The sequence below is a fragment of the Pleurodeles waltl genome, chromosome 5, assembly GCF_031143425.1.
Source record: "Pleurodeles waltl isolate 20211129_DDA chromosome 5, aPleWal1.hap1.20221129, whole genome shotgun sequence".
Classification (NCBI taxonomy): domain Eukaryota; kingdom Metazoa; phylum Chordata; class Amphibia; order Caudata; family Salamandridae; genus Pleurodeles; species Pleurodeles waltl.
This window is the reverse complement of record NC_090444.1, coordinates 479,739,241-479,765,630: the sequence shown is the minus strand read 5'-3', so window position 1 is coordinate 479,765,630 and position 26,390 is coordinate 479,739,241. Positions and strand designations below refer to the sequence as shown.

General features: G+C 44.2%; 1 protein-coding gene across 1 annotated transcript in view; it reads right to left on the bottom strand.

The window, feature by feature from the left end:
* Positions 1-26,390, bottom strand: part of NMBR (neuromedin B receptor) — a 423,166-nt gene that overhangs the window by 994 nt on the left and 395,782 nt on the right. The window contains exon 2 of the mRNA XM_069234302.1: positions 19,747-20,095. Coding sequence (XP_069090403.1) covers positions 19,747-20,095 — 349 coding nt within the window. The remainder of the gene's footprint in view (positions 1-19,746; positions 20,096-26,390) is intronic.

Genomic DNA, 26,390 nt, shown 5'->3' with positions numbered 1-26,390 from the left:
TAAATTTCCACAACATTTGAAAATTACAATCAACCTTATCCATTTTTTCAAATCAACTCGTGGTACAGTGTCAATCATTCGGCAATTTAAAAAAATATAGCAATTTAAACGTGCTGTCGGCTTGCTAGCCAGCAGATTTAACCTTTGACCTAGCGCGGAATTACCACGGCAAACGTTTAACAAGAACCTGCAAAGCCAGTGGGCCTCCCCATTTCTATCTAATAGTTTTCCTAATGTTTTTGCCATTGCAAAAAAAAAAAAATGAATAAAGTGTGATGACTTATACACATACATGTCATGATGAATGCACGCATAAACATCATGTCGCTATAGCAATCCAGGCTTAAGACGTCTGATGACACATGCATCTTGCCACCACCATTTTTTTTTTTAATTTACTGTTCCAAGATGGCGGAAAGCAATCTTGGAGCAGTAAATTAAGAACATATATACCTGTACACTTTTACACAAATACATTTGAAACAAGCATTTGCAATGCACTAGGGTCTTGCATTTGTCAGAGTTACAGCTATTCACAGTTGTAAACTCCCAACCGGATTTTTCTTGCATTAAAAGAAAAAAACAGCGTGATCGCGCTGCTACAGTTCACACGTGATAATACCTATTGGCAAAAGTGCAATTATGAACGTAACCGGCAAAAGTGCAATTAACTGTGCAACAAGGTCGATAGTATGCAAAGCGCTCGACTTCTGCCCAGCGAGATCACACTGTGAAAATAGAGAAAAAGTAGTCCGCAAACCTGACGGGAAACAGTGAGCCTTGCATGTTTTCTGTACTTGGTCGCTGCGCTCGAGTAGGGCTAACCACCGGAAAAGGCATGACGTATGCGTGCCTTCCACTAATCAAAGGAAGCGGATTCTAACAGGCAAGCCAACATGCCAATGAAAGACACTGACGTGATGTCGACGGGGCTCTGAGCCCTTTTCTAATACCTAAAGCGGCTCAACCCTAATAAAAATGGAAACAAGTTGCATCTCTTCCTCATGTGGATGAGCAGTTTTTGTGCCAGCAAGCCAAACCAGATTTTTGATGGAATACAATATTTCTCCTCAGTTAAGTTTATGCAATTGAGGACCGGACTGAATAGACCAGTGGTTCCCAACCTTTTGACTTCTGTGGATCCCCACTTTATAATTACTGGAACCCAGGGACCACTGCTGAATCATTATTGGAATCTGGTGACCCCTCCACTGAGTCATTACTGAAAGTTGGGGACCTATTCGGTTAATAATACTTAATTTTCTAAGCAGACCTGAGGAGGCTGGACCACAGGTTGGGAACCACTGGAATAGACCATTGTAAAGTTAATATAGTACTCTTCTGTGAGACATTAAACATATATTACGCATAGTGCCATCACAAGGATAGGTATAATTTGATTTCACATGCTGGTACTCCTCACACGTTTTGCCTATACTGCTGTTAGAAGGTAAAATGTGCAGGTAGCTAATATAAAATGCTTAAATTAAATATTGGAGAAAACATCACTTAGAGGTAGCCCATTTGCAAGGTCTAGTTTCTCATATCTCGTTCGCTACATGGATGTGCAAATAAGCTAAAATAAAGTGAATTTTGTCAAATACCAGAAGATATTATGAATGTTGTCTCTTCTCAACTACTACGGTAAGGTCTTCAAAACCGACTCTTCTCATTCGATTCCCTTTACAAGGGCAAAAAAGCAGTCCAAAGTTGAGATATAATGCTTCCCTATACTAAAATACGGGGCCTCTAAAATGCCTCCATACTCAACGCATTAATAGTTTTGTTTCAAGACCCTGAAATTACAATTCATTTAATGGCATGTCTCCATTTTTCCAACTGGGGATGGATTTGCTTTATTTACCTTATCATACCTCATTCAGTCACCTTAGGTGAGAAATCTATGTGTATACCTTAAGGTCTGCCTGAAATCATTCACCTCAGAATTCATTATTTTCAGTGATTTTCTGGTGTTTTGCTCGCTTGGCTGCCTTCACATTTGAAGCATGTAAATGCCCTCCCTCACATGCTCTCTTTCTCCCCACCTTCGTGTTCCCAACCATGATTCCCCCGCCCTCCCAGGACAAATGCGACTTTTTCTATGTTATTTTTGTTCAAAAACCATTGTCTCCGGCACTTCCTTCACCACCTTAAGTATTATCCTTCTCGCCCTGTCATCCTTCCAGAATGTCCTTTCCCATCACTCTTAGGCCCATATGTATACTTTTTCAGCGCCGCATTTGCGTCGTTTTTTGACGCAAAATCGGCTCAAACTTACAAAATACAATTGTAAAAAACGACGCAAATGCGGAGCTAAAAAGTATAAATATCGGCCATAGGTCCATATTTATATTTTTAGCGTCACAATTGCGTCATTTTTTAACGCAAAATCGGTGCAAACTTACACAATACAATTGTTTTTGGTAAGTTTGCACCACTTTGCATCAAAAAATGATGCAAATGCGGCGTTAAAAAAGTATAAATATGAGCCAAAAAGGCTGCGATCTAGAGTGGCATGTCGTAGTCAAAACCACGGGGGAAGTGCGTCAGAAGTTGAAAAACTGTTTATTGCATTTCTTTTCCGGTAAGGGATATTTTTTCAGTTGAAACTATGCATTTATGTAGGATTATTTTTCGGTTCACCCTTTGAATTTCAACTTTGACACTTTTGTGTATTTGTTGAACTGTCTCATATATATATATATATATATATATATATATATATATATATATATATATATATATATATATGTGCTATCGTCTTTCTCTGGTGGGAGTACCAGTACCAGAGGCTCCATCTATCGACATAGTTTAAAACTACACTTGAGCGGGTCCCACAGGAGAAGAGAGAAAACAAATTTTGTGACAAGCACAACGGTGCTAGTGTGACCAATGGAGCTGAAGAGAATGTATAGTCTTGATTTAATGGTGGTCACTTCGCTTTACAACAAAAACTAGTTTTGCCTGCACAAAAGGTGATACAAAGGGGAAAGCGGACATTGAGGTATATTCGTAAACAAGAATGGTTTATTTATTTTGTCATTTTTCTTTACGGGAACAAAAAAAAATCCTTGTGTTTTTCTCACAATTCTGAGCAGAGATACGCAAGGAACATGGAACAAAAGGCGGAAGACGCGGTGCCAGAAAGTGTTTTTTCGTTTAATAAAATCACATTGTTTATCATCTCAGCATCAAGGAGACCATATGCCAAGTCAGCTTCAGAGCTGTGGCTGCAGTGTTAGGAAGTCGTGTCGTGTTTTCATATGTTAATTCAGGAAACAAAAGTTTGAGTTTCACAACAATTGCTTGAGTGAGCTATATAATAACGTGTTTTTCAAAGGTTTTGTGAATGTATACAGTAGTAATATAAAAACAACTTTCTCCTTCATCATCGGTGACAATGAAGGTTGGGGTGCCTTCCGAACAAGAGTTGGCTTAAGCCTGATTTCTTTCCTGTTGTATGCACTGGTAATTCAATCCGGAATGCTTGCTGATATCTTGTAGACCTGAGCAAATTTGCAACAAGGTGCACATTTGTTCCTTCTTTCGGTCATACACAGGCATTTATTAACGAGATTTGAGGTTGTTATTGGATTCCTAGATGCTATTTAAACACATCTTATTTCCTCACACAATGTGCTCGCTCCAATTTTCACTTCATTAAGTAGAAGAAAGGAGACACATAATTTGTAACATTTTTATTTTAAGTGTAAAACGGTACCAGATCTCCGGAAAAAGACTACCTTTGTCTGGATTCCACACCACTGTTGCCTTCTTCACCACATAGGCCTCAATTACCACTAGGGCAGAAATTCGTGTTGCCGGAACTTTGGACAGTATTTCAGCAACTAAATCCACTTATTGCAAGTTAATCCCCACATAATGTAGAGAAACTGTGCGGACCCGTTGTTTCTGCTCGGAATTTCAATTTCCATGGGAATAAACACTCTCATTTACTTCCGACTCTACGCAGGTTATAATTGATAGTAGGGGTCGTGGGAGATGAGGGGTAGATGGACGGTGCTGGGGGGGAAGGGGGGTGGCAGAGGGAAGGCTGGGATATGGCATGGAATGTAGGAGCATGAATGGCTCCACCTGGCGTAAGAAAGGGGATACCGAGATACCAAGGCCAGGCACTTGCAGCCCAAACCTAAAGTGATTTTACTGGGTGGATTTTCCAGTCAGTAAAATCGGAAATCGGGCCAAGTGGTCCCATATCGGAACATCTGAGTGCAGGAGCACTTTGTATTTATGATCAGGTGGAGTAGTAATGCACCCAGGGATACTGCTCTGTGTAACTTATAATATGGGCCATAGTCTGGGAAGAGACCAAGCAGGGTGCACAGTTCAACAGACACGTGTTGAAGGGGATTGGCTATGGGTTGGGCTGATGTAAAAAAGACTCTCTGTTGGACCCCATAAGGATCATAATGCAAGGAGATCCATGTGAGCCCTAACGATCCACCTTGGAACACAGAGGATCCCCAGATGAAACGTTGAACACGCGTCTCATCACATAAATAGGACTGAGACACAAGCAGGTACCTTCTTGATAAGAGTTTAGTCACATTATATAATACCAAGGTGGGGCATCAACCTAAAGATTTCAAGAAAGCATCCTCTAATGGGCAGGAAGAGTGAAATACTGTCAGTTGCGCTACCAGAAAAATGAATGGCGAAAAGAACTGATTAAAAAGCAAATGAAGAACGTAATAAATCATGGTATATTTAAATAAACACATAAATATCCAAATAAATAAATTACACGCATTCACAACTGGGTTGCATTACATCTAATGTGAATTAAAGCGGCGGTGTCACCCTAGCTCAAAAAAAGTAACACATGAAACTAACATATTATATTCACAATTACAATACACCACATAGCTGGGAAGAAACTAGGGGCCAGATGTAGCAAAGTTTTTCCTCCTCCAGTGCCCTGCATCTCCCTCATGCGCTCCACAACCCTCTCCTTGGTCCTTGGTCCTGGAGCGAAGGTCATACCACCTGTTCCTAATTTCATCCAGGGTACGGTGGCTTACCCCAATGGCATTTATTTTGTCCTGGATGTCTTGCCATATTTTTTTTTTGGGTGTCAGGGACACTCATTGCTGCCTTGCCAAAGAGCTGGTCATGGTGCAGGCAGCACTCCTCAGTTAGTACCTCCAACTCCTTGTCAGAGAACTTGATTTTTCTCTTCCTGCCAGCACTGGGTGTCTCCTTCTCCATTGTTGCTGCAGCTCCTCTCGCCTGGGTGTGGCTCTGCAGTTTGGGCTGGGTGTGTTCCTCCCTCCTCCCAGTTCTATTTCGTTACTTACTGGTTCTGATGTCATCACCGAGAGCCAGGAAGTGGGTATTCCAACTGTTTTGTTCCACCTGCAGGCAATTTGCAAGTCAGTCGCAATTTGCGACACCGACCACACCCTTCGCGCAATTTGCGACCTCGCTAAAAATGGAGGTCGCAAAATGCGGTGCGACACCTCTGCGACTCGCTATTTGGAATGGCGAGTCTTTCTGGCATTTTGTTTTGCGAGTCGGAAATAGTGATTCGCATGGAGTCGCTATTTCCGAGTCACAATTTTTTACCTTCCTACATCTGGCCCTAAGGGCAACATGTACTAAAGTTTGGTTTTGCGAGTCGCAAAACCTTATGTTGCACAGTGTCAATGACACTATTTGAGATTCGCAAGAGGGTCGCAAATGCCCTACCTCATGAATATTCATGAGGTAGGTTGCAATTTGCAACCCCCTTGGGAATGGCACGCCTCACAGAGATGTTGACCTGTTGGAGACAGCAGACCACCATGTCTGTGACTGCTTTTAAATAAAGCAGTTTTTTTTTTTTAATGCAGCCCATTTTCCTTAAAGGAAAATGAGATGCATTACAAAATCAAAAAATGAAACTGTCCACTGGAGCATGAAGCACCTTTCAGAAGTAAGGGGCACACTGTCTCCCTCCCCTGGCCATTTTCGGCCCTGGGGACCCCATTCCCTGCGATCCAAATTGTGTTTAAAGGAGAGGGGGAAACCAGCCCCTGCCCGAGCCACTTCTGGCCCTGAGGACCCCATCCCCTAAAGCCCAAAGTAATTTTTTAGGGAAGGGGTTGCGTGACCCCCAAGGTCAATTTTGGCCCCATGGACCCTATTCCCTGGGGCTCAAAGTATTTTTTAGGGGAAGGATCATACAATATATACAATACTTGGTCTGGCGCTTGGAGTGTCCGGGCATTGTCGTTTGACGTGGCAAGTGTATAATGTTTGGGGCTGCTGGAGCCCTGCCAGGACTGCCACGTATGTGCTTTGTCGATCGCGCCAGTCAGTCCAGAGGGAACAGTGCTAAGATATAGGACTCTGCTCCAATAAGGGAGCAGAGTCCTACACTGTGGCATGGAAGGGCCTGACCAGCACCCCCGGAATGCGGACTGTTTGCAAAGCAGACAGTGCACATTCTGACAGTGCTGGGCAGGGGCCCCCCTGCACTGCCCATGCCCTGGGCATGGCAGTGAAGGGGCCTCACTGTGGCCCAATGCGCTGACTTTCCACCAGCCTTTTCATGATGGGGTCCCTGCCATGAAAAGGCTGGCAGAAAGTGAAGTTGTAATCAGCCAGTGGGTGCTGAGTTTACCGCCGCCCTGGCTGGTTACAATTCCAACAGCCATAACCCCGTGGGGAACCATGTTAATGGTGGGGATGGCGGTCCCCTGGTGGTCCAACTGCCAGGGTCGTAATCTGGAGGTCAGACAGCGAGTCTGGCGGTCCTAGGGCTGCCAGACTCGTAATCAGGCCCTATATTTGGTTGGAGATGCACCAGTGGTAAATGGCTTGAATGGACCCTCGCAGATACTTATCATACCTCATCAGATATGGTTACACAATCTCCTTGATCCATGATTGTGCACTCTCACTTAGGCTCCTATCAAAGACAGAACCAAACAAGCTATCTCCAGTTTATACCAAACCAAACAAGGACACCTTGGGGCACATTGTCTCCCTCCCCTGGCCATTTTCGGCCCGGGGACCCCATTCCCTGGGATCCAAATTGTGTTTAAAGGGGAGGGGGAACCAGCCCCTGCCCGAGCCACTTCTGGCCCTAAGGACCCTATCCCTAGAGCCCAAAGTAATTTTTAGGGAAGGGGGTGCGTGACCCCCAAGGTAAATTTTGGCCCCATGGACCCTATTCCCTGGGGCCCAAACTATTTTTTAGGGGAAAGATCAGACAATATATACAATACTTGGTCCGGCACTTGGAGTGTCCGGGCAGTGAGACGCCAGTAAAACAAGTCAGCAGAAGCATGGGGGAGGATCAAGAGAGGAGGTGCCACAGTGACAAAGTTGACTCCGCCTGAGTTGGAGGACTGATCTGGGTTTGTACAAAGTTCCCAGTGAGTACCCTCTCTCGTTCCCGTGTGTTAAGCACAGACGGAGCAGAGTCACATAGACAGGGAAACAGAAGTATCTGCCTGCGTGACACCAAGTTGCGGTTTCCAAATTATCAAATAATATCGGGTGGTAATATGGCCTCAGCGCTGGAGTCTAGAACGAAGGAGATGTCCAAAAAACTTTTCTTTACACAAAATGTGATGGTAACAGACCCACAGGGTGCCAAAGAGAATGTGATTACCCCAATGAAAATAGGTCGTCTACAAGAACGCTTAAAGTGCCTACCTAGGAAAGAACTGGCCAAATTATGGGAGGCTGAGTCTCTCTAAATGTATATTGATGTAAAACGCATTGCGAGGAGATTGAGAATTTTTACACTGCCAGCGTATGAAGATCCAGACCCTGAGATGCTCAAGGAATGGGCTAATAACAACAGAAATTCATACATGATTACAAAGGCAGAAAGAACACTTACCTTCCATAGAAAATATGACTATTTGTTCACAGAAGGCCAATATGAGAATCAACCCACAAGAATACTGAGAGGACTGTGGGGAGAAAGAATGTGGAGAGTGATATGCCAAAGCTCTCTGATGTGTCTGATGCAGGGATACCTGATAACCTCAACTTAGATAGTTCCATTAATAGGTGTATTTTTATGACAATTTCAAATGTTGAACAGAGAAAAAACAGGTCACACAGAACAGAAACCATGGAGGGGTCGTGGCAGAAGTGGTGGAGGAAGAGGAAAAGAAAAACCAAAGCCAGGAGCAGGAAAAGAAGGATTCAAGCCAGTGGGTATGACAGCAAGGCCCAGACAACAACACAAATGAGTGTGATTAATTTGTCTAAATGTAGGCTTTCCAAAGAAAACATTGATTTAATGCCATTAGGACTATCTTTATGTCCTTCTTATAGTCTGGGTTCCACACAAACAAGAATTTATCTATTTCTCTTCCTCAGAAAACTCAAACTCAAAAAATGCTTCCATGTGAGACCAATGGAGCCTTTAGAAGTAAGGAAGACAAATACTCATAGTAAGTTATGTATTGAAGACATTGAAATTGTTATATGTACTATCTTCCTTAGATGAAGAAAATGTTCAAAATGACGATCCTGTTTTGAATTTGATGAATCTCCATATAGAGGTAGATCATTCCTGCCCTAGTACTTTCAAACCCAGATCAACTTTTACCCCTGCTGTTCACTGTACTGCTATAGCTGTATTTGGAAGGGGGGCCATTGTTGCATTGAAAGGAACTAGAAAAAGGCCAGACAGGTGATGTGGAATAATCTCTGCATGAATCAAGGGGAAATAATTACTGACCTCATGAGTGACCCATCAATTGCGATTCAACAGTCAGATAAAGGTGGGACTGTGTTGATTTTGTCCAAGGAAGATTATTTAGTGGAAGGCTGGAAACAACTGGATGATACTGAATGTTACATGATATCTAATAAAAGTGAAACTGTAGAGTCATATCATAAGTACTGGGCAATGTTAGTTGATTTGAAGGACACAGGACTACTAGAGTGGGAGGAGTATTAGTTCTTGAAATGTGACCACCCACGCAGGCAAGTCTTGTATTTATTACCAAAGTTACATAAAGATGCACAACATCCACCTGGAAGGCCAATAGTGTCTAAATATACTCACCACTACCTAAGGCCATTTGTTACAGAGCTGCCTGCATATGTTCGAGATACCACCCATTTGTTTAATCTAATTGAAAATATACATTGGGAGAATTAGTATCATGCTGTTAACTTTGAATGTGGCTAGTCCATATACTAGCATTGGACATGACCCTGGCAAAGAAGCAACCAGACTTTTCTTGGGAGCAAGATCTATTTTGCTTTTGTTGCATACAGACATTGTATTTGATATGATGAGATACTGTCTGACTAATAACTTTTTCATATTTGACAATACGATTTATGAACAAAAGCAAGGAACAGCGATGGGCACCTGTTTCGCTCCAGCTATGTGAATCTGTTAATGGGTTGGTCGGAGTAACTGGTGTCCGTCGAGATGCCAGAATTTAATGATCACGCTATCATGTGGGATTAATTGATGATATTTTTATAATTTGGAAAGGAGATGAGTGCTCTACTAATAATTTTGTCTTAAGTCTCTATCACAACTTGTATAATATCAAATTGACTAGCAAAATGAGTAGGAAGTCCATTGTATTCCTGGATGTAGAAATTGAAGCTATGGGTGAACTTTTGATTAGTAAATTACATCGAAAGCCTACTGCTGCTAATAGCTTAATACATGCTAAGAGTGCTATTCCAGCTAGCTTATTGTACAGTATCCCCTATGGAAAAATGTTGAGAGCTAAACGCAATTGGAGTACCCAACTGGCATTTGAAACTGAGAAAAGAAATCATGATACAGAGATTTATGGAACGGGGGTACAGTAGGAAAGTAATTGATCAAGCTTGTGAAAAAAGTGGAGAGCATTACGTGTAGAGAACTGATATATCCAACAGTAAGAGGAAATGTAGAAGACTTTGACTAGGTGAGGTTCATAACTACATATTCCAATTGTGCTTATCACATCAGGAATATATTCAAGGAGAATTGACACATTTTGAAAACTAATACTGTGTTGAACACATATCTGCATGACACACCTCAGGTTACCTTTCCTAAAAGTCAGTCACCAAGAGATTGTTTGTGTCATAACATGGTCACATGGGAGGTACTGAAGAATCAAAAGAATGATTGGGGCTTTTACTGCTGCATGAGGTGTAAGGCTTGTATCAATAGCTTTAATTGCACTAAACTGGCATTTCCCAATCAAAAGAGGAAACATACCATTAGGAGGACATTTAGTTGCCGGACCAAGTATTGTGTATATTGTCTGATCAGCCCATGTAATAAGCTATATGTGGGCAGTACTATACACAAAGCTAAAAGACAAATTTTGGAACATAAACAAGCCATTAGACACATTAATCAGCAATACCCAGTGGCCAGACACTTTGATGAACTGCTTCTTTGGAGTGACAATCTGATCCATTATGTTGTAATAGATGCAGTAAAGCAGGATATTAGAGGATAGAATAGAGAGCACAAGTTACATATACTAGAATCAAAACATATTCTTGATTTATTTTGAGTGTAGAACCCCTGATGGTCTGAATATGAGTGAGGAATTGGCAGTACATGTGGGCTGAATTGAAGGTTTGAGGACATCTAATGTTTGACATGTTTTTATGGGGTAATTTGCACACACTTACTTTAACAATATTCTATTTACTTGTATTGTCTTTTAGTTTTACACTTAGGTGAGGATTACTATTTACTATTTATGGTCTGTAGGTTGAGCGCCATACTGGGCTATTACAGCATTATGTGGGAATTTATGTCGCTATAGTAGGAGCCGGAGAATTTACTTTCAAACTTTATAGGTGGATTAGACAAATATATTAATCTCTATGGGGGCAACTAGTATCTTTAGTATTCGTTAGAAAAGATGATGTGCAACATATTATTTTTCTTAATTACTATGTTAAGTAACTCTCCACTAACATTATTTTACAGTCTGGTAACAATGATAGGGTAAAGGAGATGTTATAGCCACTAGGGCAAGACAGGTGTTGGTGGAGAGTAGGTCAAATAACCTTCCAATATTATTGTGCACTCGGTTTATTTATACTGATGTTTGTTTTCATTAGAATTATAGAGATTGTGTGAAATGGAATATGCAATTAATTTTGAAAATGTGGCGAATGCATTAAGTTATGACATTTCCATTGCAGTCATATTATTTTATCAAAGTCCGCTAATGTGTGATATTCTTCCATCGGAATAATAATATTTTGTAAGATCTGCTTAGTCTATGACATTATGGTACCTGAACATAAATACTTTGTAAGATCTGCACAGCCCATGAATGAATTTGATTAGGGAACGAGCGACCCACTCCAAGATGGCGCTCACGGAGCCCGTGAGCAATCAAAATATGTGTTAACAGTGGTCCGTTGTTTGGTTTTATTAAGTTTCTTTCTTGGTTTGTGTATTAAAGGATGTGTCAAACTCCCTCTCCATACCGTGAACAAGGCTACGGCCAAAACGTGTAAAAGGAACTTTTGAATTGGATACTTGGAGTTTCTGGGACTTGTCATTTGACGTTAAAGGACAAGTGTATTGTATATATGTATATATATATATATATATATATATATATATATATATATATATATATATATATATATAAATAAATATGTATATATATGTGTGTGTGTCACAGATATAGTATTTGAGCACACACACTGCCAACACTATGGAACATTAGAATGGTAACACTGTAGGTTAACATGCCATACTAAGAAAGTCAACTGTAATTCATCTTGCACAGGACAGTGATGAATCTTAAGATAGTTATACAAGTTATAGTTTCAGGAATAACAGGCTCAAAGTACAGAGAGTTAGTTACAAATACCTATTGCCAAAATAAATCCATTCACTATTATAGTTATGCATTGAACCTTCTATGTATGACAAGTTGCTTAGGATGTAGCTATATCTTGTAGATATTCACAATATTCTACTGGCATCTTTTATCTACAGAAGTGAAGAATCACCATGCTGGTGTTCTATTTCTCTTTTCTCTCTTATCACATGCCCTTTCTCACATTTCCAAAACTGGCCCTCTTCTCTCTGAGTGTGTGCTCATTTTTGGAGGTGGTGAGAAAGTGAAAAGTGCATTACAGCCTTGGATTTTGAGGACATACATATGAAGTATGTTGCAGATGCAGATGCAAGGTCAGAACACTCCCCGAGACCTTACGCTCTACATATATGCAGCTCACATAGATGACACTATTGCTGTACACTCTATTGCACCTAAATCAACCAGTCACCATGGCATTCATGCTCTAGTGCACACCTAATCAGACAATGCAGGTAAACACAAGTCCAGTTTGCATCAAGTAGGACATGAAGAACACAAGGCAACAAAGCCATGAGTGGCATCAACATAATATACCAGACCATTTTCAAGAACAATATTAATCTAAGAGAAATGTTGTCCTGTATGGATAGATCCACACAGGTTTAGATGCCTGTTCTTGCTTTCTTGATAGAATATTATAATGCAACTGTGAGATCACAGTGACAATGCACTACAGTTAATGAAAGCTGACATAGTTTGACATTTGAACATCCTCTTCATCTTTGTTCCCCAGCAATGGGAGGATGAAGAACTAGAAGATTATTCTGCTGTTAAGCTTCATTTTCTCCTCCTGTAGTTCCCGGCTTAATGGTGCATGTACTATGTAGTTGCATAGCCATTTTGCAGACAGCTGAAATGACAGAACTTGATGCTGGTTTGGTGAAGCTGTGCCTTTAGCTGAGTGCTCTGGCTTGTAAACAGTCCTGCAGAGTTTAAGAATTCTATTTTTCAGATACAGTAGGCTAATCTCTACAGTGTGTTGACAGGTTACTATAGTCTGGGCCAATGTATGCGAAAGTAATAGACCTGAAGTAATGTCATCTGAGTTACACTGCCTCCTTGCATGCATCTTAAGCTCATGCCTGTCCCACGTTTTTATTTAACTTTGACCCTCATAGATAGCCCCGTCACGCTTTTCACTGCACGAATTACGGGCAGTGAATTGCGGGACAGGTGATGTTGCACCCGACGTACCACAACATTGCCGCCAGCTCGATTACGATCCTGCGTCAATGTTGTGGTGATTTTCCCGTTGGGGCAGTGGGCGGAAATGCTGTTTTTGCCAGCTGGCCCAGTTGAAAACTCCTAATAGGGCTTCCAGCAGGCAGGTCGCTCCTCGCGCTGCCGCCATGCACCACGTCCTTCTCCCTCCGTTCTCCTCTCTCGCACATCCCCTGCCACTGCGTCCCCGCGGCCCCTCCCGCCTCCCCCCACCTCCACACCGTCCTTTTGCCTTTCTCCTCTGTTTTCCCTTGCCACTGCTAATCCCTGCGGCCCCTCCCGCCTCCCCCACCTCCTCACCGTCCTTTTGCCTTTCCCCTCTGTTTTCCCTTGGGGCTGCTAATCCCTGAGGCCCCTCCCACCTCACCCCACCTCCTCACCGTCCTTTTGCCTTTCTCCTCTGTTTTCCCTTGCCGCTGCTAATCCCCGCGGCCCCTCCCGCCTCCCCCACCTCCTCACCGTCCTTTTGCCTTTCTCCTCTGTTTTCCCTTGCCGCTGCTAATCCCCGCGGCCCCTCCCACCTCCCCCACCTCCTCACCGTCCTTTTGCATTTCTCCTCTATTTTCCCTTGCCACTGCTAATCCCCGCGGCCCCTCCCACCTCCCCCCACCTCCTCACCGTCCTTTTGCCTTTCTCCTCTGTTTTCCCTTGCCGCTGCTAATCCCTGTGGCCCCTCCCACCTCCCCCTACCTCCTCACCGTCCTTTTGCCTTTCTCCTCTGTTTTCCCTTTCCGCTGCTAATACCCGCAGCCCCACCCCCCCAGCCTTCCCATTCACCCAGACCTCCCTCCTCCCAGCTCCCACTCTCTCCCTCCTCCCCATTTATGGCAGCCACGGCGTGGACGTGCCGCTGGCACGCCAAAGGCGTGCCAAAGGCAAGCCCGTCTGCGCCAAGATCACACCCAGTGCCAGGCCCCTGGCCCCCTCAGACAAATCTACTCCCCCCACACCCTCCACTCACTCAACCCAGGGCCTCGCCCCACCTGCAGCCTTTCCAGCCCCACACACACTCATGGCCCCTTCACCTGCCACACCTGTCACTTCTGCTCCTCATCTCTCACACCACACACCAACCATAGCGACCCCGACAACAAACACAACACCCCCAACGCATTACACACCTGCTCTGCCCCCACCCCCACCACCCAGCCCTGCAGCACACCACCCCACAACCAGAACACACCCCGCAACAACACCCTCATGCACCACACCAACACCACCCACTACAACCACCTCAACTGCCTGCTCCTCAACACCTGCTCCCTTCACAAACATGCCATAGAACTCTGGACCCTTATCACATCACACTCACCTGACATCGCCTTCCTCACGGAAACCTGGACCAACCCCTCCTCGGAACCTGACATAGCCACCGCCACCCCCAAGGGATACAAACTCCAACGCAAAGACCGCCTCAACAGGCCAGGTGGTGGCATCGCCATCCTACACAGGGACACCATCAAAGTCACCACCAGCTCCCAAGACACTATCGGCAACACAGAACACATGCACTTCCTGACCCACATTAACAACAACTCCACCCTTAGAGGTACACTAATCTACAGACCACCAGGACCACGCCCCGCCTTCTGCGACACCATCGCCGACACCATCAGCTCGCACGCCCTCACCTCCACAGACTACATCCTCCTCGGTGATTTCAACTTTCACTTGGAGGACCAACAAGACCACAACTCTACCTCCCTCATAGACAACCTCATCAACCTCGGACTCAAACAACTGGTTACCGCACCCACCCACTCAGCAGGACACACGCTCAATGCAATTTTCACCTCAAGCCAACACATAGCCTACACCCACACCACCGAACTCCTCTGGACTGACCACCACTGCATCCACTTCTCCTTCACCAAACCCCCCACACACCACTATCAACACACCACACCCTACCGCACGTGGGACAAGATCCCCACAGAACGCCTGAACTCCCAACTGGCTCACAACCCCCCCCACACCAACGACCCCAAGACAGGAGCACACAACCTCTCTAAATGGATCACTACCTGCGCAGGCACACTAGCCCCCCTCAGAAAACACATCGCCACCCACAACATCAATAATGCCCCATGGTTCACCCCCAAACTCCAAGACTCCAAGCGCAAATGCCGCCAAGCGGAGAAAATATGGCAACAAGAACCCTCTACAACCAACTTCTCCACCCTCAAAACCACCATTCGCACCCATCACCAACTCATACGCCCCGCCAAAAGAGATCACTACAAGACACGCCTTGACAACAACTCTCAAAACAGCAAAGAACTCTTCACCATCATTAATGAACTAGCCAAACCCAAAGCCAGCAACATAGACCCCTTACACACACAGCCCCTATGTGATGCCCTCTCCAACCACTTCCACCACAAAATCCTGGACATCCACAACAGCTTCATACCACACACACTCACCACACACACCCCTCACTCACCCAACTCAACCCCCACTCATTATCCCCCCACCACACTCACCACCTGGGCCCCCCCACACACAAAGAAACCGAAAAAAACATGAACTCCATCCGCTCCGGATCCCCCTACGATCCCTGTCCACATTGCATCTACAACAAAGCCAGCCCAACCATCGCCCCCATACTCCGCGACATAATCAACTCCTCTTTTGATTCCGCCACCTACCCAGTCCCCTGGACGCACCCAGAAATCACCGCTCTCCTAAAAAAAAACAAAGCCGGCCCGGAGATCCTCTCCAACTATCGCCTCATCTCCCTCCTCCCTTTCCCCGCCAAGGTTGCAGAGAAACTAGTCAACGCCCGCCTATCCCACTTCCTCGTAGAAAACAACACTGTTGACCCCTCACAATCCAGGTTCCGCAAGAACCACAGCATGGAAACCGCCCTCATCACATGCACTGACGACATCAGGACCAAAGTCGACAAAGGCATCCTCCTAGACCTCTCCGCAGCCTTTGACACTGTCTGCCACCACACACTCCGCAACTCACACCTCCACAACATAGGAATTCACCACAAAGCCTTAGACTGGCTCACCTCCTTCCTCACCGACCGGATCCAGAGAGTCCACCTTCCACCTTTCCATTCCACCGCTACGAAGATCATCTGCGGAGTCCCCCAAGGGTCCTCCCTCAGCCCCACACTCTTCAACATTTACATGAGCCCTCTAGCCAACATCCTCCGATCACACAGAATCACCATCCTCTCCTACGCAGATGACACCCAACTCATCCTCTCCCTCACCCGCAACCCCACCACCGCCAAAACCTCCTCAACACCGCCAACTGGATGACATCTAACCACGTCAAGCTTAACTCTAACAAAACCGAGATCCTCATCTTTGGCCCCAACAAAACCACATGGGACGACTCCTGGTGGCCCACCGCCCTAGGTCCTGCACCCACCCCCGCAAACCACGCACGCAACCTCGGCATCATCCTGGACCCCTCCCTCTCCATGACACAGCAAATCAATGCTCTGACCTCCTCCTGCTTCCACACACTCCGCACTCTAAAAAAATCCTTCAAATGGATTCCCCCAGAGACCAGGAAGACAGTCATCCATGCACTCATCAGCAGCAGACTAGACTGCGGTAATGCCCTCTACGCCGGCACCAAACTCAAACTCAAACGCAAACTCCAGAGAATCCAGAACACAGCCGCACGCCTCGTCCTTGGCCTCCCCCGCCATGAACGAATCTCACCACACCTCAAATCCCTTCACTGGCTCCCCATAGACAAGAGAATCACATTCAAGATCCTCATCCACGCACACAAATCCCTCCACAACACCGGCCCAACCTACCTCAATGAAAGAGTGAACTTCCACACTCCCACACTCAACCTCTGATCAGCTGACCTCGCCCTAGCGACAGTCCCCCGCATCCAACGCACCACCACAGGAGGCAGGTCCTTCTACCTCGCCCCCAAAACCTGGAACTCCCTCCCCACCAACCTTCGCAAAACCAAAGACCTCCTGCTCTTCAGAAAGAACCTCAAGACATGGTTGTTCGAACAGTGACCCTCCTTGCCCCCCCCCCCCTTGAGCCCCCCAAGCGCCTTGAGACCCTCACGGGTGAGTAGCGCGCTCTATAAATTCTTTTGATTGATTAATTGAATAGGGCGGCTAGCATACCACCAGCACTGGCGGTACGCTGGATGCAGCGGCTTCAGCGGTCTTTAAAAGAGACCCTGAAGCTGTAATGAGGGCCACAGTGTTGTACCCCAGCATGCCTTTTCCTCATTCCTCACGAGTTTCGTGTCACATGAACTTTCAATTGCTATATGAAATTTGCTATGAAGGCCTATTTAGTGCTGTCCCAATCACCTTGTTGGTCTGAATACTGAAAACCCTTTGTATCTGCATAAAAATAAGATTAAAAAGAACAGAATGATGGTTGTTAGGGTATTTCTTACGGCAGACCTAAAAATAGTTTCCACCATGTTTCCCATACTGGGCCTGTCGTATGTGAGACTTATGAAGAAGAATTTCTGTATACTCTTCCATGTCTGAAGCATGTTTTGTGGGAATGGGCCTTTGCTGGCCTCAGATGCAGTGGGTACATGACGGATTCCTAAAACGCTTGCCTAGACTGTGTGCTTGTCAAACTGGTAACAATTTTAATTATTAGTGTGCTGTCCTGCAAAATGACACACTGTACTTCAGTCGAATCAAGATGGACGTGTCTGTGTAAATGAATTTACTTATTCCAAGCTTAACATGGTGACTTCTGGAAGTGAAATCATCTGATTTCTTTTTCAAGGGATTTCTATAGGACTGACCAATCTGGATACCTAGCTTTAAAATTAACATTGTAAAGTAGGGTGTCAGCTAGTCAAGTGAATCTATACACCACACCCCTAATCTCACTACTATCCTAAAAGAAGTAGGCCAGTTTGTCTCTTAACAATGCGTTCTGTCAAACTTCGGCATTGAGCAGGTTCAAGATGCCGTACCCATCTAGGCTGCAGGAAAAGTGAAACATCCTCATGGGTCTGCTTTTCCACCACACGCCTAATGACTTTGAATGGACGATTGGCATCGAATCTTAATGTTTTTCCGAGGTGCCACCTTGAGGAGGCTCTTCATTCCTTCCCAAGTCCTCGTCTAATGTTTTATTTTCCTAAGCCTTCAAGGAATATCAGAACAGGTGGTAAAACACTGGAGCTATTGTAAACTACAGAAGAGACGCCCTGTCCTGATCTTGCCAGTTTCTGCCACTGCCGCCTACATTATATCACCTGACTCCTGTCACTAAAGAGGGCAGCACGGCACAATCTCTGAGCAACAGAACCGGACGAATGACTTCTAAATGGCAACTCACAATTTTCATACATTATACCTCTAAAGTATTCAATGCTGTCATCGTAACAGGAATCACTTTGAAGATCATGTTCACAAAAAAAGGAAGATTGACAGTCGGTAAATGATGCTCTGTTGGCACAGTTCATTCAGCCTGAAAATGCCCGGGGCACTAATGCACACTTACGGTCCCCAGCAGCTGTGTACGCAATGTCCACGTCTTCATCTAAAAGCATTAGGTCTGCGGAAAGCAGAGGCACTGCTGTATAAAAGTCTCAGATTAAATAATATCCCTGTCTGTAGACATATAGTTTGATCATCTCTACTCAAACGACAAGATAAAAAAATAAAAATAAAACTTTTAGCAAGCGTTTCCCTGTGTGTTTTTGGAGGGAAATAAAACATTTTCCTACAGAATTACACCTCTGAATTATAAATTATAAATGCATTTAGTGAATCTAAGTAAAATTCAGTTGTCCAAAAAAGCACTTTGGCAAAATAAAACCACAATGCTGCTGAGCGGAGATAGCTGCTGTGGAATGTGCCCTTACCCATTTGAAATTGTTGAATTGCCCCAGTTAAATTTTAGGGTTAAGGGAGGAGTGGGGGGTTGTTTGTCATTTCTGGGCAAGGCACAGTGGAGCAGCAGGTGATCTTCCAAATCATACATTTGTTGGTATTCACATACCTCTTGCAGGTAATCGCCCTCCCTGAAAACACATTTAAATTTGCTGCTATCAAAGGCAGGAGTGTATTTCCGGCGAGACAGCCCTACAGGTAAATAGAGTAGAAAAAGCGGTTCTCCAAGAGAAAATGTTATTATTGTGGAAAGTGTATCAACATGTTTCTTTAGGTGAAATATGTTGCATGGTATGCCTTAGAACTTCAGGAAATCTAGAAATGTAAATTTCAGAGAGTACTTCAGAGAACGTTGACACACATTTTGTGCCCTAATTATCACTTACAAAAATATTGTTCCATTGGTGTAGATGTTCTGTTATGAACTCCATGAGATGATTTTTTTTATAAGATTATTTAGGACGAAATATTTGTCAGATGATAATTTGGTTACAATATTCTGGTACAAAATTCAGGAAACCCCTAAAATTTGAACTATCCAAGCTCAATTTTGATCAAAGTCCTTTGGAGAACAGAAGGTCACTTTCAAAGAATATCTAACAAGAGCTTTAAGCTATACCTAAGTTCTATTTGTCATGCCTTCTTCAAACCTAACATAACAGTTCACTGAAGTGCTGAAAGAATAACACATACCCCTTAAAGAAACGACTTAACACATTAAAAGAAAATTAGTAAGACTCTTTGTTCTCTGCTATATGGTTAGGTATTTACAACAGTGCAGTGCACAGGAAGTACAATAACAAGCCAGTGTACCTGTCTCTTAGAATGTTCACTGTACTCCCCTGGAATATTATGCGCACTCTTGATTAGGGTCTTCGCAATGTGGTAGTAGTAGACACTAATGATGGTGAGAGGGATAAGGTAATAGACGAGAAAGATCATTATGGAGTGGATCTTCGGGTGCAACTCATCAGTCTGGGGGTAAGGTATGCATGCTGTGAAGCTGACGTTATCAGTATCGTTGATATGTGCCACTTCAGCGAACACGGCTTCGGGGACTGCCAGCAGCATGGAGATCACCCAGATGGCCATGGCTTTAATGCAGGTCCAAAGGACAGCACTGGAGGTCTGGATATCCATTGGATTTACAATTGCCTTGTGCCTACAGTGAAATGAAATGAAAAGAAAATGTAAAATATTTCTCATTTGATACATGATAGCTTTAAGATTGAAACACATTTCAATAGGCAGAATGCTCCAAAATTGTTTCAGTTTTTTTCCAGTATTCTTAACAGAAAAGCAACTATTCAGCTATGCAGTTAAAACATTTTCTTCCTTTTCTACTCGCTCTTATGTATCACTTTCTCAGTCACAAAGATTTGCATAAATTGGAGTATGTTTAGTATACCCCGTCCAGCAGTGGGTCCTCTGAAGTATTGTAAAACAGGATCCCCTATTCTCTCTAACAGATACCTAAGACAATTTCTCTAGTCCTGTGCTCTGTTTGTGTTTCATACAAATGTGATTGGCTATGCTCACCTCCATTTTGTTCTTGGATATGAAGAACAGAAGGCCAAGGCATTTCATAGAGGTGGGCGAGCCAACAAATTCCCAGGGAGAGATGAGCCAGAGCCGAGCCAAGAGTCTGGCTCAGATTTTAGAGCTCCAGTACAAGCCAAGCCCTTAAGTTATATGCTATGTAAATAATACAACAAACATCACACAAGGCATAGTACATTCTCATCAAATTTAAAACAAGTGTTTCCTTAACATGTGGAATCTTTAACAATAATAAGGCACATCATAGCATTGCACTGAGAAGTACTTATTATAAGTGATAGGTTTGTGTAACTGGTAGTCTGAACTTACAGATTTGAAATTGCTTTTATACATGATGATGCAGAAAAAAGAGTTTTGGTGAAATAAAGTATTTGGTTAAGATCCTACAATTTAAAGAGGAAGGAGCAATGTACCCGGGGTTTTCTGGTTTCACTTTGTACAAATTAGCCAGTGTAAGAAATTGGGTTACTGGTTGACTGGGTGTGAGCCCTGGTCTGTAGCAAGCACAATTTTGTCAGGGTAAGACACTAGCAACCCCCCAAAATAACCTGTGCTCAGCCCTCTGGTAGCTTGGCACGGAGCAGTCAGACTTAACTTAGAGGCAATGTGTAAAGCATTTCTGCAACACTTCAATCAGTAAAATGGTGAAAACACCACATAATAAGACCCAGTGGCGTAGCGTGGGGGGTGCAGGGGGGGCTGGCCGCACCGGGCGCAACATCTGGGGGAGGCGCGCTCGCACTCACGAGTGCTAAAATCCACGGGTTAGGGGGCGCAAATTACTTGCCTTGCCCCGGGTGCTGACAACCCACGCTACGCCACTGATAAGACCCACACCAGGTTAGCAAAACAGAACAAAATGTAGTAAATAAAACAACACCTAAATGACAAAAATTCAATCATTAGAACCAGAGTTATGAATTATTAAAGAATCAAGTTGAAAATAACGCCTAAAATCACAAAGCCCGAACCACACCTATCTGGTCACGATGGACCAGGTCAAAGTCAATCATTCAGGCCAACCGCCATGGAGCGCAGGTCAAATACAGAACCATCTTAGTCCAGCTGAAGGTTTACTTTCTCAAGTTTGTGTCAAGAGTCCAGTTTGTGTTGGAGAGGGCTGCGAGGAGCAAGGAGAGCATTGTAGGAGGCTGTTGATGTGGCGCAAAGAGCAGGCCTGCGTCATGGACGGGCAGGCCTGTGGACCTCACAGACAGTCAATGCTGCTGTGCAAAGAGACAGGCTGGAGATGGCTCACAATGGTTTTCGGTATGAGTGGTGCAGTGTTGGTGCCTTGATGCAAGAGCCTGTGAGCCACACCAAGAGTCCGGGAACTGATAGCCACCACATGGGGGGGCAGAAACCTTCTGTAGGTGGTTCCAAGAGCTGTTTGCAGAGCCTTTTATGTCCCTGAGGCTCATAGCAGGAGGACAGCAGACTAGCCCTTGGACTCACTTTGGGGTGCTGGGTTCTAGATGAAGTTGAGGGTCCAGTTCTTCCTCCCCAGGCAAGAGGACAGCAAGCACCAGGTCAACACAGCAGGGCAGACGTTTCTTTAGAACAGCAGTCCAGCAGAGTGGTAGCCTTTGTAGCAGCATAGCAGTTTGTCTTCCTGGCAGAGTATCCACAGGTCCAGAAATGTACTCAAGAGTTGGTGTCTGAGGTCCAGTATTTATACCCAGTTGTGACTTTGAAGTGGGGAACAAGCTTGTAGAGGTTTCACTTTGAAGTCCCCAGGCATCCAGCTTTCCCTGGCCTGGCTCTAGACTAACTACTGGGCGTATACAGCCTTTTGTGTGGAGGCAAGACACAGCCTATTCACGTGTAAGTTGGGCTTTGCCTGTTTCACTTTCCCATCCGGCCAGTGATGGCCTATCCAGGCACACCTAAGCTCCCTTTTGTGTGTGGTTATGTAGGAGGAATACACAACGCTTAACTGTCACCTACAAGCAGTCATGTGACCAGAGAAAGGCTACAGGCACTAATGGTTAAAGCAAGTAAACGGCAACTTTCTAAAACTGGCCTTTTCACAATTATAATTAAAAATCCGACTTCACCATAAGTTAAGATTTCAAAATGTGATTTCTGAGACACCAAACATGAACTGATTATCTCTTCCTATTTCTAAATTATACTGATAAAATATAATAAGGCAACTCCAATGTTATCCTATGAGAGAGATAGACGTTGCAGTAGTGAAAAACGATATTAAGATTTTTCAGTATGAGGACATGTAAAACTTAAAAGTACATGTCCCACTTTTTAAATACATTGTAGCCTGCCCCCTGGGCTGTCCAGGACCTAACCTACAGTTGACGTATATGTATTAAAATAGAAGGGTTGGGCCTAGCATCAGATTTATTTTGACAGGTCAAAATGGCAGTTTAAATCTGCACACACACAGGCTCTAATGGCAGGCCTTAGACATGTTTAATGGACTACTTAAGTGGGTGGCACAATCCGTGCTGCAAACCCACTAGTAGCATTTAATTTACAGGTCCTGGGCACACATAGTGCCACTATACTTGGGACTTATAATCAATCAATCAATCAGTCAAGGATTTCTAGAGCACACTAATCACCTGTTAGGGTCTCAAGGCGCTGGGTGGGCGGGGAGCTACTCGTCGTAAAGCCATGTCTTGAGGCGTTTCCTGAATGTCAAGAGGTCTTGGGTCTAGGGAAGGTGGAGCGGTGGGGAGTTCCAGGTCTTGGCAGCTAGGTGAGAGAAGGATCTTCCTCCGATTAAATATTCCCATTTGGGATAAGCCAATATTACCATGTTTTGAGGATTGACCTTGTGCATTTTAGTAGTGGTTATCAGTAGTAAAATGCTCAGAGTCTAAGGCCCGCAAAAACAAGATCAGAAAAAATTGAATAGGAAGGCAAAAGTTTGAGGGAAGATATTCCTAAAGCTGACAGGTTTAACAGCCATGAAATGGGTCTCTATGGGGGTCATTTAGACCTTGGCGGACGGCGGAGGCCGTCCGCCAAGGTACCGCCGACAAATGACCGCACCGCGGTCAAAAGACAGCGGCGGCCATTCAAACATTTCCGCTGGGCCGGCGGGCGCTCTCCAAAAGAGCGCCCGCCGGCCCAGCGGAAATGCCCCTGCAACGAGGACGCCGGCTCAGAATTGCGCCGGCGTAGTTGCAGGGGTGCGACGGGTGCAGTTGCACCCGTCGCGTATTTCAGTGTCTGCAAAGCAGACACTGAAATACTTTGTGGGGCCCTCTTACGGGGGCCCCTGCAGTGCCCATGCCATTGGCATGGGCCCTGCAGGGGCCCCCAGGGGCCCCGCGGCACCCCCTACCGCCATCCTGTTCATGGCGGGTTTCCCGCCATGAACAGGATGGCGGTAGGGGGTGTCTGAATCCCCATGGCGGCGGAGCGCGCTCGGCCGCCATGGAGGATTCAATGGGGCAGCGGTAAACCGGCGGGAGACCGCCGGTTTACCCTTTCTGACCGCGGCTGAACCGCCGCGGTCAGAATGCCCTTGGGAGCACCGCCAGCCTGTTGGCGGTGCTCCCGTGGTCGGTGACCCTGGCGGTCACCGGCCGCCAGGGTCAGAATGACCCCCTATATGTCTTTGCTTATACTGAGGTTTTGTTTTTACCTCATAGTTCATTTTCTGCAGTTTTTAAATCCTGAAGACTGAGTACTTTGCACGAGCACCAAGTACATTACACAAGGTCACATGCATTGGTTATAGGCACAGGGAAATTCGATGATGTGCCCAGAATCACAGTATGTTGAGCTGACGCAGAGATGGAACCTGATTCAGTAGCTCAGCAGCTCTCATAGTAATGCCAGATCCTGGGTAGGGGTAAGGAAGCAGGAAGGAGGCAGGAAGAAGCCATATGAAAGCTCAACTGATTATGGGCTTGATGCTGCAATAAAACCTCGAGCTCTGCCCGAGCCAGGCTTCAGGTTCAAGCCTGCCCGAAGACTTCAGTGACTCGCCCACCTCTAGGATTTCAGTGGTACATTACTTCACTATTGTTTTCCAATTTTTTATCAATTTATTCCCAAAAATGTAAGCATGGGTATCAGTTCAACAAAAAGTGTGCTGGCTTCCATATTTTTAAATATGGGATTTTACAACTATTTCGCTCCCTCCCCCCCCCCCCCCCCCACACTGATCTCATCTGCTAAAAGATCGGTTTAAACATCTTATTATAATTTGTTATAGGACACTCAAAAGCAAACTAATCAGATGCCTGCTCTGCAAGGTGAGCCTACAGGAGCACTCTAAAAAGCAAATTTAAATGTATTAGTGGGTGGGTGCCTTTGTATTCTTTAAGTCTCAACCGATGCCTTCTGCCTCCCTGCCACATTGCTTTCGAAGGACTGAAACTCACAATTTGTTATAGGTAAATGCTTTTCAGACTTTGGGATTCACCATTTCTAGATGCATTGAGTTTATTGCACAGTGCACCAGGAAAAGAGAGGATGTGTTGTTCGTACAAAGAAGAGAAAAACTCTCTCAACATACCTTGCTAGACTGTCTCATTGTGCACCAGCACCTTTTATTGCTATCCCAGTCCAATACAGGAAGTATTAAGGAGGATGATTTATTGAGAAAATTAGATCTCTTAAATTGATTAATCCATGTGTAAAGTGTGTATACATCTTGTACAAGGATAGAATCACTTTATTCATTATGCGGTCTTAATAAGACTAGAGAGTTGGATGGGATATTATCATGTATGTGAAGATGCAATTTCATTATATAGTAAAGATGAGCTGCATATATCAGCAACTCTTAACCTTTTTACTTTTAATCTATTAAAATATTTTAGTGTAATTCAGCAACATGTTTCTAAAGCACATAATGGCTTAGTATAACAATCAATAGGTAACTTGTGATTTAATATAAAGATGCAAAACTCTAAACATAAACTGAAGTTTTCTTCAAGTAGAATCAATGGTGAGAACTCTCGCCCATGTATGCACACTTTGATAAAAATAATTCACTAAAAAAAGTGTTGACTGAGGACTATTGTGTTCTTGTTGAGATCATCAAATTATTCTGTTCCTACGAAGACACTGTTTGCTGATTGGCTGAGGCAAGGAAGAAGACAATACATGTTGCAAAAGTTTAGATTGCTGTGTTTTATTAGTGTGTGTTCATAAAGTAGACTCAGATTCCCTTGCTCCAACACCCTGCAGACACTCTCTCTCTTCCTGAACTTATGCTGCTTTGAGACACTACTGAATTTCATTACATTTTCTTTAAGGGAAGTTCCACTTTGAATAAAAATTGAGATTTGATTCCGAAGCTTTATACTTTATTATCTATATGGAGCTTTTTATGGGTTCTGACTGACACCTTTTTCTTGCCCTTCCTAAATTGAGACTCATATTAGGGACTTTTCCTTCATGGAACACACATAATTTATTTATACTGTATTGATTGATTACCATGATTTATTACTAATTGATTGAGATTGATGACATTTTAGGCTGAGTTCAATAAAGTTTTGAGCTACTAAAAGATTTATAAATAAAGATTTTTAACTCACACCAACTCTCATTATTGACTGAAAAACTCATAATTAAACTGAGATGATTTATTGATTGATGTGTAGGTTGATATCACTTACTCCCAAGGTCTGCCGGCCTTTGGTGTGGGGGTCACTACCTGGATGAAATAGTAAGCCTAAACTTGTAAACCAATATTTAACTGATAACCCCTACGCTAGAGCACTACTGTATTTATGAGTGGTAAACCTAAATCCTTGATATGTCAATCCATCCAAACTGTGGAAACATAATTTTTGCCTTAGTGGATTTTCCTGCACTTTCAGCACAATACTCTATTATGAGTATCCCAGAAGTGATGCTGGTAAATTTCAATGCCAAATTTACCAACACGAGGAGTTCTGGTAATTTCAAGG